The sequence below is a fragment of the Thalassophryne amazonica genome, unplaced genomic scaffold, assembly GCF_902500255.1.
Source record: "Thalassophryne amazonica unplaced genomic scaffold, fThaAma1.1, whole genome shotgun sequence".
NCBI classification, from domain to species: domain Eukaryota; kingdom Metazoa; phylum Chordata; class Actinopteri; order Batrachoidiformes; family Batrachoididae; genus Thalassophryne; species Thalassophryne amazonica.
The window spans coordinates 1-10,970 of record NW_022986474.1 but is presented as its reverse complement, the minus strand read 5'-3'; the positions used below and the strand labels follow the sequence as shown (position 1 = coordinate 10,970).

Genomic DNA, 10,970 nt, shown 5'->3' with positions numbered 1-10,970 from the left:
TGAATGTTTGGAGTCCCTGGCCTGTATGTCTTTTGGCACACAGATCATTTAGGTTAAAGACAGTTTCATGTGACAAGTTAACATGCCGTGACCAACCTGTGACATGAGGCCGTGAATGAAGCGCAATCTCTCTGGATCAGCAGTGTATAGCAGCCACCGTGGTGGCCAGGCGGGTTCACCCACAAGCCGTGATGCGAACAGGTGAGATGTGTGGATGGAGCAGGCACATGTACGTGCACCGCTGCGATCAGCTGTTGTCCAGGCCAGACTGAAAGGAGCAGGAGCCCATGACTTTGCCAGCTGCTTGCACAAAACGCCGGTGGCCCAGAAAATTGAAAATTGTTCACAACAGCACATTATTTGAAAATTCCAGAACCAGCAGATAAGCTCAGCAAAGCAGGACTGTAAATTTGGATGGACAATATGTAATTCCCATGTTAAGATTCATTAGGTGATGTAGGTAAAACCACCACACGTGGTCACCAATAATCAATATACATTGATTAATGGTCAAATTGTACATGCTAGCCCAATGAATCACATAATATGCAAAAAAAATCCAGAATATGCATAGTATGTGTTAAACTTCAAGGTCTTGAGGAACTTCTAAATATTGATTAATATTGATAAAATTTTGCCCAAATTCGTTTTTAAATTTATTCAAACATATTGGTGGGATGAGAGCATGAACCTTTAAAAGTTGAAACATAAGGACCACCCTAATGAGGGTGTTCAGAGCACCTGCTCAGCAGAGGTACATCACTGCACACAGCACCAACAAATAAAATATAACGCAATGCTCAAGTACCCTCACTGTATGTATACAGATAAAATAAAAAATGTGAAAAAAAAAATCCACCCTCCCTCATCACTTTTCTGATAATTTTTTTTTTTTTTTTATGGGGCCTAAATGATCCATTCTTCAGAGCTGAGAACAAAGGAAAAGGTGCAGAAGACTGTAAAACAGATTTAAAGTCTTTTATATAAATACAGTGTGATGTACAATGGCTGGTTGGTACAATGGCATCACGTTAGGCCTCCAAAAAATCCACATGGGTCAGGTTAGAGCTGAGATCCTTGAACTTAGTGCTGCATGCTTAATCCACAGCACTGACCTTACTATCCTGAACCGGGTACCCAAAATCCCAATCAGGAGCATTTAATCAAGAGAAAAGATTCTATTTTTCTTTGAGAATATACAGAGCAAAGTCTGAGAGCAGAGACGGCAGCTGGGGTTCACTGTGGTGGAGGGCTGGCAGTGGTGACTTTAAGGAGGCCTCTTAACACCTTGTAGTTGTTGAGCGGTTGGCCCTCTTTGGGAGGGAAACAGGGTCCGTGATCAGTAACATAGGAGTAAGGGAACCTCAGCACCCAAAGACCATCTGGAGGCAAAACCAGCTCTGTTTGCTCTGGATGAAAAACTGGACAAGGAGGAGGACCAGGCAGCACCTGAAACCACGTCAGAGGAAGAACAGATTCAGAGGAATGAGAGAGACAGACAGACGGATACTTTATTCATCCCCCTGAGGGGAAATTCATCTGCCCGAGAGCAAACGTACATACACAATGCATCCATCCAATAAAATACCAATAAATAAGACAAATATAAAAACACATTAAAAGTACATTAGCACGAGGTGTTAAACACAACACATCAAAAAAAAAAGAAAGAGCATCAGCATCTTCATTTCAAAAACAAAAAAGGTTTCATGAAGCAGTCATTTTTCATAAAACATTTATTTTGTGAGCTCAAACGTTTTTACTGCACACAGTGCTTTTCTTTTAACAGCAGCTTTAAACAGTCTTTTATGTTTTATTTCTGGACATATTTAATGAAGACTTTGAGATCTCCAAAGGAAAGCAGGATCACGTGTTGGACGGTGTTTTGGTAAAGGAGCCACATCACACTGGACCCTGAGTTACTTTGAGGGTAAAACCATATTTATTACCTGTGGGGTGAGGATGATCTCCAGCGGGGCGTCCGGTACAACCACAAAAAGACGAGCCAACTGGGCAAAGTGGGGCTTCAGGCCACGGCCCTGGGAGGGGGAAGGAATATAAAGTGGCATGTCAGTGTTCAGCACCTTGGTGGCAGGATCCTTGGCACCTCCAGGCCCCAGCACCTTCACGATTTTATCAGGCCCAGAGCTGATGAAGCGTCTTCCCCTGCCATCTTCATACTCAAAGCCAACAAAAGCTCGAGCCATATCATCTCTTCTGCGGCACCTTCCGAGCCCGCCGGTGCTCCCTCGCTTACCCACCAGGGCCTTGTTAGGGACAGGCCACGCAGAGCTCCCTCTGTCCAGAGACTCTGCTAGTCCGGCCTCCTCCTCTGACCGAGAGCGAATCACCAAGTCCCACGGCAAGAGGAAGGAAGAAGCAGGTAGGAAGCCTGGCTGTTCCAGACCAGTGTGGCAGTTGTATGACCGAGCTGGACCCAGTTTGACTAGAGACCAGCTGGAGAACTTTGGCAAGAGGCCCTTGAGGCAACCAGAATGCATCATACCAGTCAGGTACTCTACAGTAGATGGCTGGCGGTCAATGACACTTGGTCGCTTAGGCTGGACATGAGTTTCAGCTCCATTCCCTTCACTGTAGGGCCCCAGGCTGTCCGTAGACTGTCCTAGGCTGAGGGCAAGGCTAAGGCTCGTGTCTCCAGGCGTATGGCTGTGAGCAGTGCTCGGCTCTTTCAACCTCTCAGTGTCCCCAGATCCTGAACCCTCACAGAGGGATCGCACAGGTTGGTTGCAGGCAGGAGCTGGATCAGCAGTACTGGGCTGGAAGACCGGGAACTCGATCCTCTCCAGCTTCCCACAGCACTTCTCCTCCAGCATCTATGGAGACAGAGCATGATTACAGAACATGTGTAAAATGGAAACAAACACCACACAATTGCAGGATTCCTCATGTGTCCGTGACTCTGAATGCTATAGCATGAAATGTTTTCACCATAGCGGGGGCCAACACATGACACAAGTACAGGAAACAGCAGATGATATGAACAACATGGAAAGCACAAGAGCAGATGGGTGTAAAAAAAAATAAAGGTCTCAGTTCTTCTGATCTCAATAAAAGCCTCAGTTTTTATATTTTAAGCAAGTGTTTAAGTTCCACACCAACAGTGATCGTCTATTGTTGAAACTGATCACAATGCGTCTTGTACAGTTGTATGTTAAAGTTGAGCCCCCCTGATGATTTCCATGATTTTCCTTTATAAATCATTGGTTGTCTGGATCAGCAATTTCAGTTAAACATATCATATAAAACCCCTGGCAAAAATTATGGAATCACCGGCCTCAGAGGATGTTCATTCAGTTGTTTAATTTTGTAGAAAAAAAGCAGATCACAGACATGACACAAAACTAAAGTCATTTCAAATGGCAACTATCTGGCTTTAAGAAACACTATAAGAAATCAGGAAAAAAAAATTGTGGCAGTTAGTAACGGTTACTTTTTTAGACCAAGCAGAGGGAAAAAAATATGGACTCACTCAATTCTGAGGAATAAATTATGGAATCACCCTGTAAATTTTCATCCCCAAAACTAACACCTGCATCAAATCAGATCTGCTCGTTAGTCTGCATCTAAAAAGGAATGATCACACCTTGGAGAGCTGTTGCACCAAGTGGACTGACATGAATCATGGCTCCAACACGAGAGATGTCAATTGAAACAAAGGAGAGGATTATCAAACTCTTAAAAGAGGGTAAATCATCACGCAATGTTGCAAAAGATGTTGGTTGTTCACAGTCAGCTGTGTCTAAACTCTGGACCAAATACAAACAACATGGGAAGGTTGTTAAAGGCAAACATACTGGTAGACCAAGGAAGACATCAAAGCATCAAGACAGAAAACTGAAAGCAATATGTCTCAAAAATAAAAAATGCACAACAAAACAAATGAGGAACGAATGGGAGGAAACTGGAGGAAACTGGAGGAAACTGGAGTCAACGTCTGTGACCGAACTGTAAGAAACCGCCTAAAGGCAATGGGATTTACTTAAGAAAAGCTCAACGAAAGCCATCATTAACACCTAAACAGTGTAAATGTAAACTACACACAGTAACTTTACTCTGAGCCTCAGAGAGCCGATCAGATGCTTTAACACCGTGAGACAGTGTAAATGTAAACTAACACACAGTAACTTTAATCTGAGAATCAGACAGCTAATCAGATGCTTTAACACCGCGAGACAGTGTAAATGTAAACTAACACACAGTAAATTTAATCTGAGCCTCAGAGAGCCGATCGGACAGTTTAACACCACGAGACAGAGTGTAAATGTAAACTACACACAGTAACTTTAATCTGAGCCTCAGAGAGCCAATCAGGCGCTTTAACACCATGAGAGAGAGTGCAAATGTAAACTAACACACAGTAACTTTAATCTGAGCCTCAGAGGGCCGATCAGATGCTTTAACACCACAACACAGAGTGTAATGTAAACTAACACACAGTAACATTAATCTGGGCCTCAGAGAGCCGATCGGCCAGTTTAACACCTCGAGACAGAGTGTAAATGTAAACTAACACACAGTAACTTCAATCTGACTCTCAGAGAGACCATCGGACAGTTTAACACCGCGACACAGAGTGTAAATGTAAACTAACACACAGTAACTTTAATCTGAGCCTCAGAGAGATGATTGGACAGTTTAACATCGCGAGACAGAGTGTAAATGTAAACTAACACACAGTAACTTTAATCTGAGCCTCAGAGAGCCGACTGGACGGTGTAACACTGCGGGACAGAGTGTAAATGTAAACGAACACACAGTAACTTTAATGTGAGCCTCAGAGAGCTGATCAGACGCTTTAACACCATGAGACAGTGTAAATGTAAACTAACATACAGTAACTTTAATATGAGCCCCAGAGAGCTGATAAGACACTTTAACACTGTGAGACAGAGTGTAATGTAAACTAACACACAGTAACTTTAATATGAGCCTCAGAGAGCCGATCAGCCACTTTAACACTGTGAGACAGAGTGTAATGTAAACTAACACACAGTAACTTTAATCTGAGCCTCAGAGAATCCTTCGGACACTTTAACACCACAAGACAGAGTGTAATGTAAACTAACACACAGTGACTTCAATCTGAGCCTCAGAGAGCCGATCGGCCAGTTTAACACCTCGAGACAGTGTAAATGTAAACTAACACAGTAACTTTAACCTGAGCCCCAGAGAGCCGATCAGATGCCTTAACACCGCGAGACAGAGTGTAAATGTAAACTAACACACAGTAACATTAATCTGAGCCTCAGAGAGATGATTGGACAGTTTAACACCGCGAGACAGAGTGTAAATGTATATAACACACAGTAACTTTAATCTGAGCCTCAGAGAATCCTTCGGACACTTTAACACCACAAGACAGAGTGTAAATGTAAACTAACACACAGTAACTTTAATCTGAGCCTCAGAGAGCCGACTGGACGGTGTAACACTGCGGGACAGAGTGTAAATGTAAACGAACACACAGTAACTTTAATGTGAGCCTCAGAGAGCTGATCAGACGCTTTAACACCATGAGACAGTGTAAATGTAAACTAACATACAGTAACTTTAATATGAGCCCCAGAGAGCCGATAAGACACTTTAACACTGTGAGACAGAGTGTAATGTAAACTAACACACAGTAACTTTAATATGAGCCTCAGAGAGCCGATCAGCCACTTTAACACTGTGAGACAGAGTGTAATGTAAACTAACACACAGTAACTTTAATCTGAGCCTCAGAGAATCCTTCGGACACTTTAACACCACAAGACAGAGTGTAATGTAAACTAACACACAGTGACTTCAATCTGAGCCTCAGAGAGCCGATCGGCCAGTTTAACACCTCGAGACAGTGTAAATGTAAACTAACACAGTAACTTTAACCTGAGCCCCAGAGAGCCGATCAGATGCCTTAACACCGCGAGACAGAGTGTAAATGTAAACTAACACACAGTAACATTAATCTGAGCCTCAGAGAGATGATTGGACAGTTTAACACCGCGAGACAGAGTGTAAATGTATATAACACACAGTAACTTTAATCTGAGCCTCAGAGAATCCTTCGGACACTTTAACACCACAAGACAGAGTGTAATGTAAACTAACACACAGTGACTTCAATCTGAGCCTCAGAGAGCCGATCGGCCAGTTTAACACCTCGAGACAGTGTAAATGTAAACTAACACAGTAACTTTAACCTGAGCCCCAGAGAGCCGATCAGATGCCTTAACACCGCGAGACAGAGTGTAAATGTAAACTAACACACAGTAACATTAATCTGAGCCTCAGAGAGATGATTGGACAGTTTAACACCGCGAGACAGAGTGTAAATGTATATAACACACAGTAACTTTAATCTGAGCCTCAGAGAATCGTTCGGACACTTTAACACCACGAGATAGAGAGTAATGTAAACTAACACACAGTAACTTTAATCAGACTCTCAGAGAGACCATCGGCCAGTTTAACACCGCGAGACAGTGTAACTGTAAACTAACACACACTAACTTTAATCTGACTCTCAGAGAGACCATCGGCCAGTTTAACACCGCGATACAGTGTAACTGTAAACTAACACACACTAACTTTAATCTGACTCTCAGAGAGACCATCGGACAGTTTAACACCGCGAGACAGTGTAAATGTAAACTAACACACACTAACTTTAATCTGACTCTCAGAGAGACCATCGGACAGTTTAACACCGCGAGACAGTGTAAATGTAAACTAACACACACTAACTTTAATCTGAGCCTCAGAGAGATGATTGGACAGTTTAACACCACGAGACAGAGTGTAAATTTAAACTAACACAACAGTTTGTCGTCCCCTCCTGTCTTAGGACAGCCAGAATTGTCCCAGTGCCCAAGAAGACTACAGTGAGCTGCCTGAATGACGCCCGCCCAGCTGCTCTCACCCAATCATCACGAAGTGCTTCGAGAGACTGATCCTCGCTCATATCAAATCCTCCATCCATGCCAATCTCGACCAACATCTGTTTGTCTATCAAGCAAAGAGATCGACAGGATGAGACCTCAACAGCTCTCCAGACAGCCCTCACACACAAAAGAACACGTATATGTGAGGATGCCGTTTGTGGACTTCAGCTCAGTATGTTATACAATAATCCCCCACAAACTGGTCATGAATCTAAGTGACTTGGGCAGCTCACTGAGCTCCTGGATAATGGACTTCCTGAAGAACAGACCACAAAATGTGAGAATGGGAGACCACACCTCATCCACTCTTATCCTGAACACTGGAATTCAACAGGGGTGTGTCCTCAGTCCCCTACTCTACTCCCTCTTCATACACGATGGCTCTCCCATCCGCTCCACCAACACCATCGTTAATTTTGCTGACAACACCATCATGGCAGGTCTGGTACCTAACAGCATGGTGTTCTAACAATAACCTGGACTTAAACACCACAAAGACAGAAGAGATGATCTTGGACTTCAGGAAGTCGAAACACACCAATCACTCTACCCTCCTCAAACAGGGAGATGAGGCTCAGAGGGTGGAAAGCTTCAAGTTTCTCAGAGTTCACTTGGTCCACATACACCTGTGTCCAATTGAGGAAGGCTGAAAAGAGATGTTACTTCCTCAGGAAGCTAAAGCAAACCCACCTCACTCAAAACCTGCTGATGAACTTCTATTGGTCATTGACAGAGAGCCTACTGATGTACAGCTGCATGGTGTGGTTCAGCAGCTACACAGCAGAGGACAGAAAGAACCAGAGTGAGCAGGTGGTGAAGTCACCACAGCATGTCACTGGGACGAGACCTCCTCCCCTCAAAGACATTCATGCTGGCTGACTGCTGAGTATGGAGCTACAGCAACTGAGAAGCATAAATCAGGCTAAACAAGAAGCATCCAGTGACACGTTCTGGCTCCTTCTGAATACAGTTTTTAACTGAAAACTCTAAACAACAAACAAAACAGTTATGCAGCGGGGTGCTAGTTGCACTTCTAAAGAATCTCTCCAGTTTTATTTCGCATTTAGTGGATTACAGCGCACTGTGCGCAGTTGAGGTCTTTCACTGGTCATCGAGCAGATGTCCAACAATCCAAGGATGAGCTAGGATGCTAATGGAATTGTGAGGTGACTGGAGATCCCAGTCCTTGTGAATACGAACCTGATAAAAGTCATAATTGGCAGCCTGGAACTCAAAAGGATCCTCACGTGGCGCCTGCATTCTCCCACAGTTGCAGGAACTGGTGGAGCGCCCCCTGCTGTTGTGGTTTAGGATGGGTGGGTTCCGTTCCACGTCAGGCTTCTCACCTACACAAATCATACCAAAAGTGTACATACACTTGGGATTAAAAAAATAAATAAATACAAAAACCATGTTTTCATTTTACCAAACAATGCATGTGAAGCTGATTCTGACGTCTGTTTTGTGAAAGTGTCGTGACACGGACCCACAACAGGGGGCGGTAATGAACGGACAATGGATAAGCCAAAAAGTAGCAATTTAATGTTGTGAATCGCACAACGAAGTACAGACAATAACAATATGGTGGAATGTCAATTATACACAAGGTGACGTGTGGCAGGCTCGACGATAGAAGACGTCTGGCGAGAGAAGAGCCGGATCCCACACAGCTTCCACCACCAACGGATCTGAAGAACACCGGAGCCGCCAAGCCCTGCGCCCCAGGTGGCCACTGTCTTCAGCAGTCAGACCCAGTACTGCTGGCAGAGAACAGAGACAGTCCTGATGAGTGTGAGTTCGCACACTCAGTAATCCCACAGTCTGTGTTTAGTTAGGAGGGAGCACCTCCACCTCCAATCACACACTTGTGCAGCTCCTGTTTAACCACTTATCTGGTTTGGGGTGTGAGGCGAAGCTGTCGCAGTCCACACCAAACGCCAATGCCACAGATAAGGACACACCACAGGAAAAAGGCTGCAAAGAAGTTCAGATTATTACTCAATGTAAGTCAGCAGAGAAGTTACCTGAATGGTAGCTGATTTCTCGGCGGGGAGGTGGAGTTGCAGTCCGGCCTTTATGGTGATGGTGTTGAGTAGTGGATGAGTGACAGCTGGTACGGATGATGAGTGACAGCTGTCACTCCCGGTCGCTCCGACGCCCTCTCGTACTTGAAGCACGCACTTGAAGCAGGGCGCCATCTTGTGGTGGTGGGCCAGCAGTACCTCCTCTTCAGCGGCCCACACAACAGTCGGCTTCACTTCCATTTAAATCATTGTCAAACTATCCCAATGAGACCAATTCAGACAGGATTAGTTTTATATCCGTAGAGTGACGGAATTTCAACATGGGTCATCTAACATTTACGGACGATTTGTGCTGCTGTCAACCCTCAAAAACACAAAACTAATCACTAGATTGTCAGCATCTTCTCCCTTTTTCCCTTTCTGTGCTCTGTGACTGAACAGATCCGCTTTCAGTCACTGCCAAAGCAGACCAGGTGGTCTTTAAACAGCTCATACAAGCACAAAATAAAACCTGTCCCATCCCACCACCTTGTATTGTGTTGTTTTAGTTTTTAAATCTCCCTCAGTTGTCAAATAAACGGTCAAATGAGCTGTCTAATCTAAATAAAGAAAGAATTATGAAAATACTGATGTCGGGGCTGCCACGATTAGTCCACATCAACTATCAAAATCACCCGCGGCTAATTTAATAAATGATGTCATGGTTTATTTTTGTAAGCTTTGTTTTTCTCTCAAAACTAGCGCTGTACCTTCCGCTGCCTTTCTGTCCTTGACGCAGTACTGGTAATCGGGGTCAGCTGTGATGTCAACGGAAAAAATAATGTCGAAACAGTATCATTGCTAGCCTGCAACGGAGCTCAAAGGTTTGGGAGCATTTTAACCAAATTAAAGAGAAATCAGAATTGAATTTATTGCCAAGTAATTTCTCACACACAAGGAATTTGATTTGGTGCTGTTGGTGCATAAACAACAATAAAAGAAAAGGAAAAAACACTTCTGCAAGAAGTAAAAGAGTCAAATATTCAAAACAAGGGAGGTGTGTGTGGATCGCGAGGTCTGGGCAGCTTTGCTTGAGCTGCTGCCCCCGCGACCTGACTCCGGATAAAGTGGAAGAAAATGGATGGATGGATGGATGTAAAATACATAAATGTAACTAACAGTGGAATGGGGCTGTGCAAAAGCATGTGATTGGTGTGCAGAAGTAAAGCACCTGACCCTTCTGTGCAGGGACGACCAATCGGTACTCTGTGGAAGTGGGGGGGGGAGTGGGGGGGGGGGGGGGGGGGGGGGGATGGGGAACCAGACATGCTATGCAAAATCTGCCAGGCAGAACTTGCCTTCCACATCAGTACAACGGCGATGCAGCGACCTGATGAGGAAACATTCAAGACAAAGAGGGGCCGTCGTAAGTCAGTAAGCTAATTAGCTAGTTGGCTGCAAACATCAACGTCTATAGTGAGCTACTTACTTATATTGATAGCTGTAAACATCAACATTAATGATGACGGCTTCATTAGCACACATATGTTATGTGTTTGCTGTAACGTTATAACAGCAATGTCATGTTTGAACAGAACAACAGGGGGCAATACTTGTATATTCGTCCGTGAATTGTTCTGTGAATTGTTTCTGTAATTTATGTCTGTATCATGGCCCAAGCAGAGGGTCACCACTTTCAGTCTGGTCTGCTTGAGGTTTCTTCCTCAGAGGGAGTTGGTGACCAACATGAGACCCCTGACCCCTGTCCATGGTTGACCGTCAAGGTTTCAAAGAGATGATCAGGTACTTCAACCCAGAATACCGAGATAACTACCCACCAGGCCGATCTCACCGCAATGAAGGAAAAGAAATATGATACAACCTTTGAGAAGATCTTTCTCTCCCCCCCTCTCTCCCTCTCTCTCTCCCCCTCTCTCCCTTTCTCTCTCTCTCTGCCTCTCTCTCTGCCTCTCTCTGCCCTCTCTCTGCCCCTCTCTCTCTGCCCCTCTCCCTCTCTCTCTGC

At 44.4% G+C, this 10,970-nt stretch overlaps 1 protein-coding gene across 1 annotated transcript; it reads right to left on the bottom strand.

The window, feature by feature from the left end:
- Nucleotides 1-964: 964 nt before the first annotated feature.
- smg8 (SMG8 nonsense mediated mRNA decay factor) lies at nt 965-8,318 on the bottom strand. The gene is made up of 3 exons (XM_034165730.1): nt 8,145-8,318; nt 1,950-2,834; nt 965-1,449 (listed from the first exon to the last, which is right to left on the bottom strand). The coding sequence occupies exons 1-3, from the start codon at nt 8,316-8,318 to the stop codon at nt 1,237-1,239; spliced, it is 1,272 nt and encodes a 423-aa protein (XP_034021621.1). The 3' UTR covers nt 965-1,236.
- Between the last annotated feature and the right edge of the window lie 2,652 nt (nt 8,319-10,970).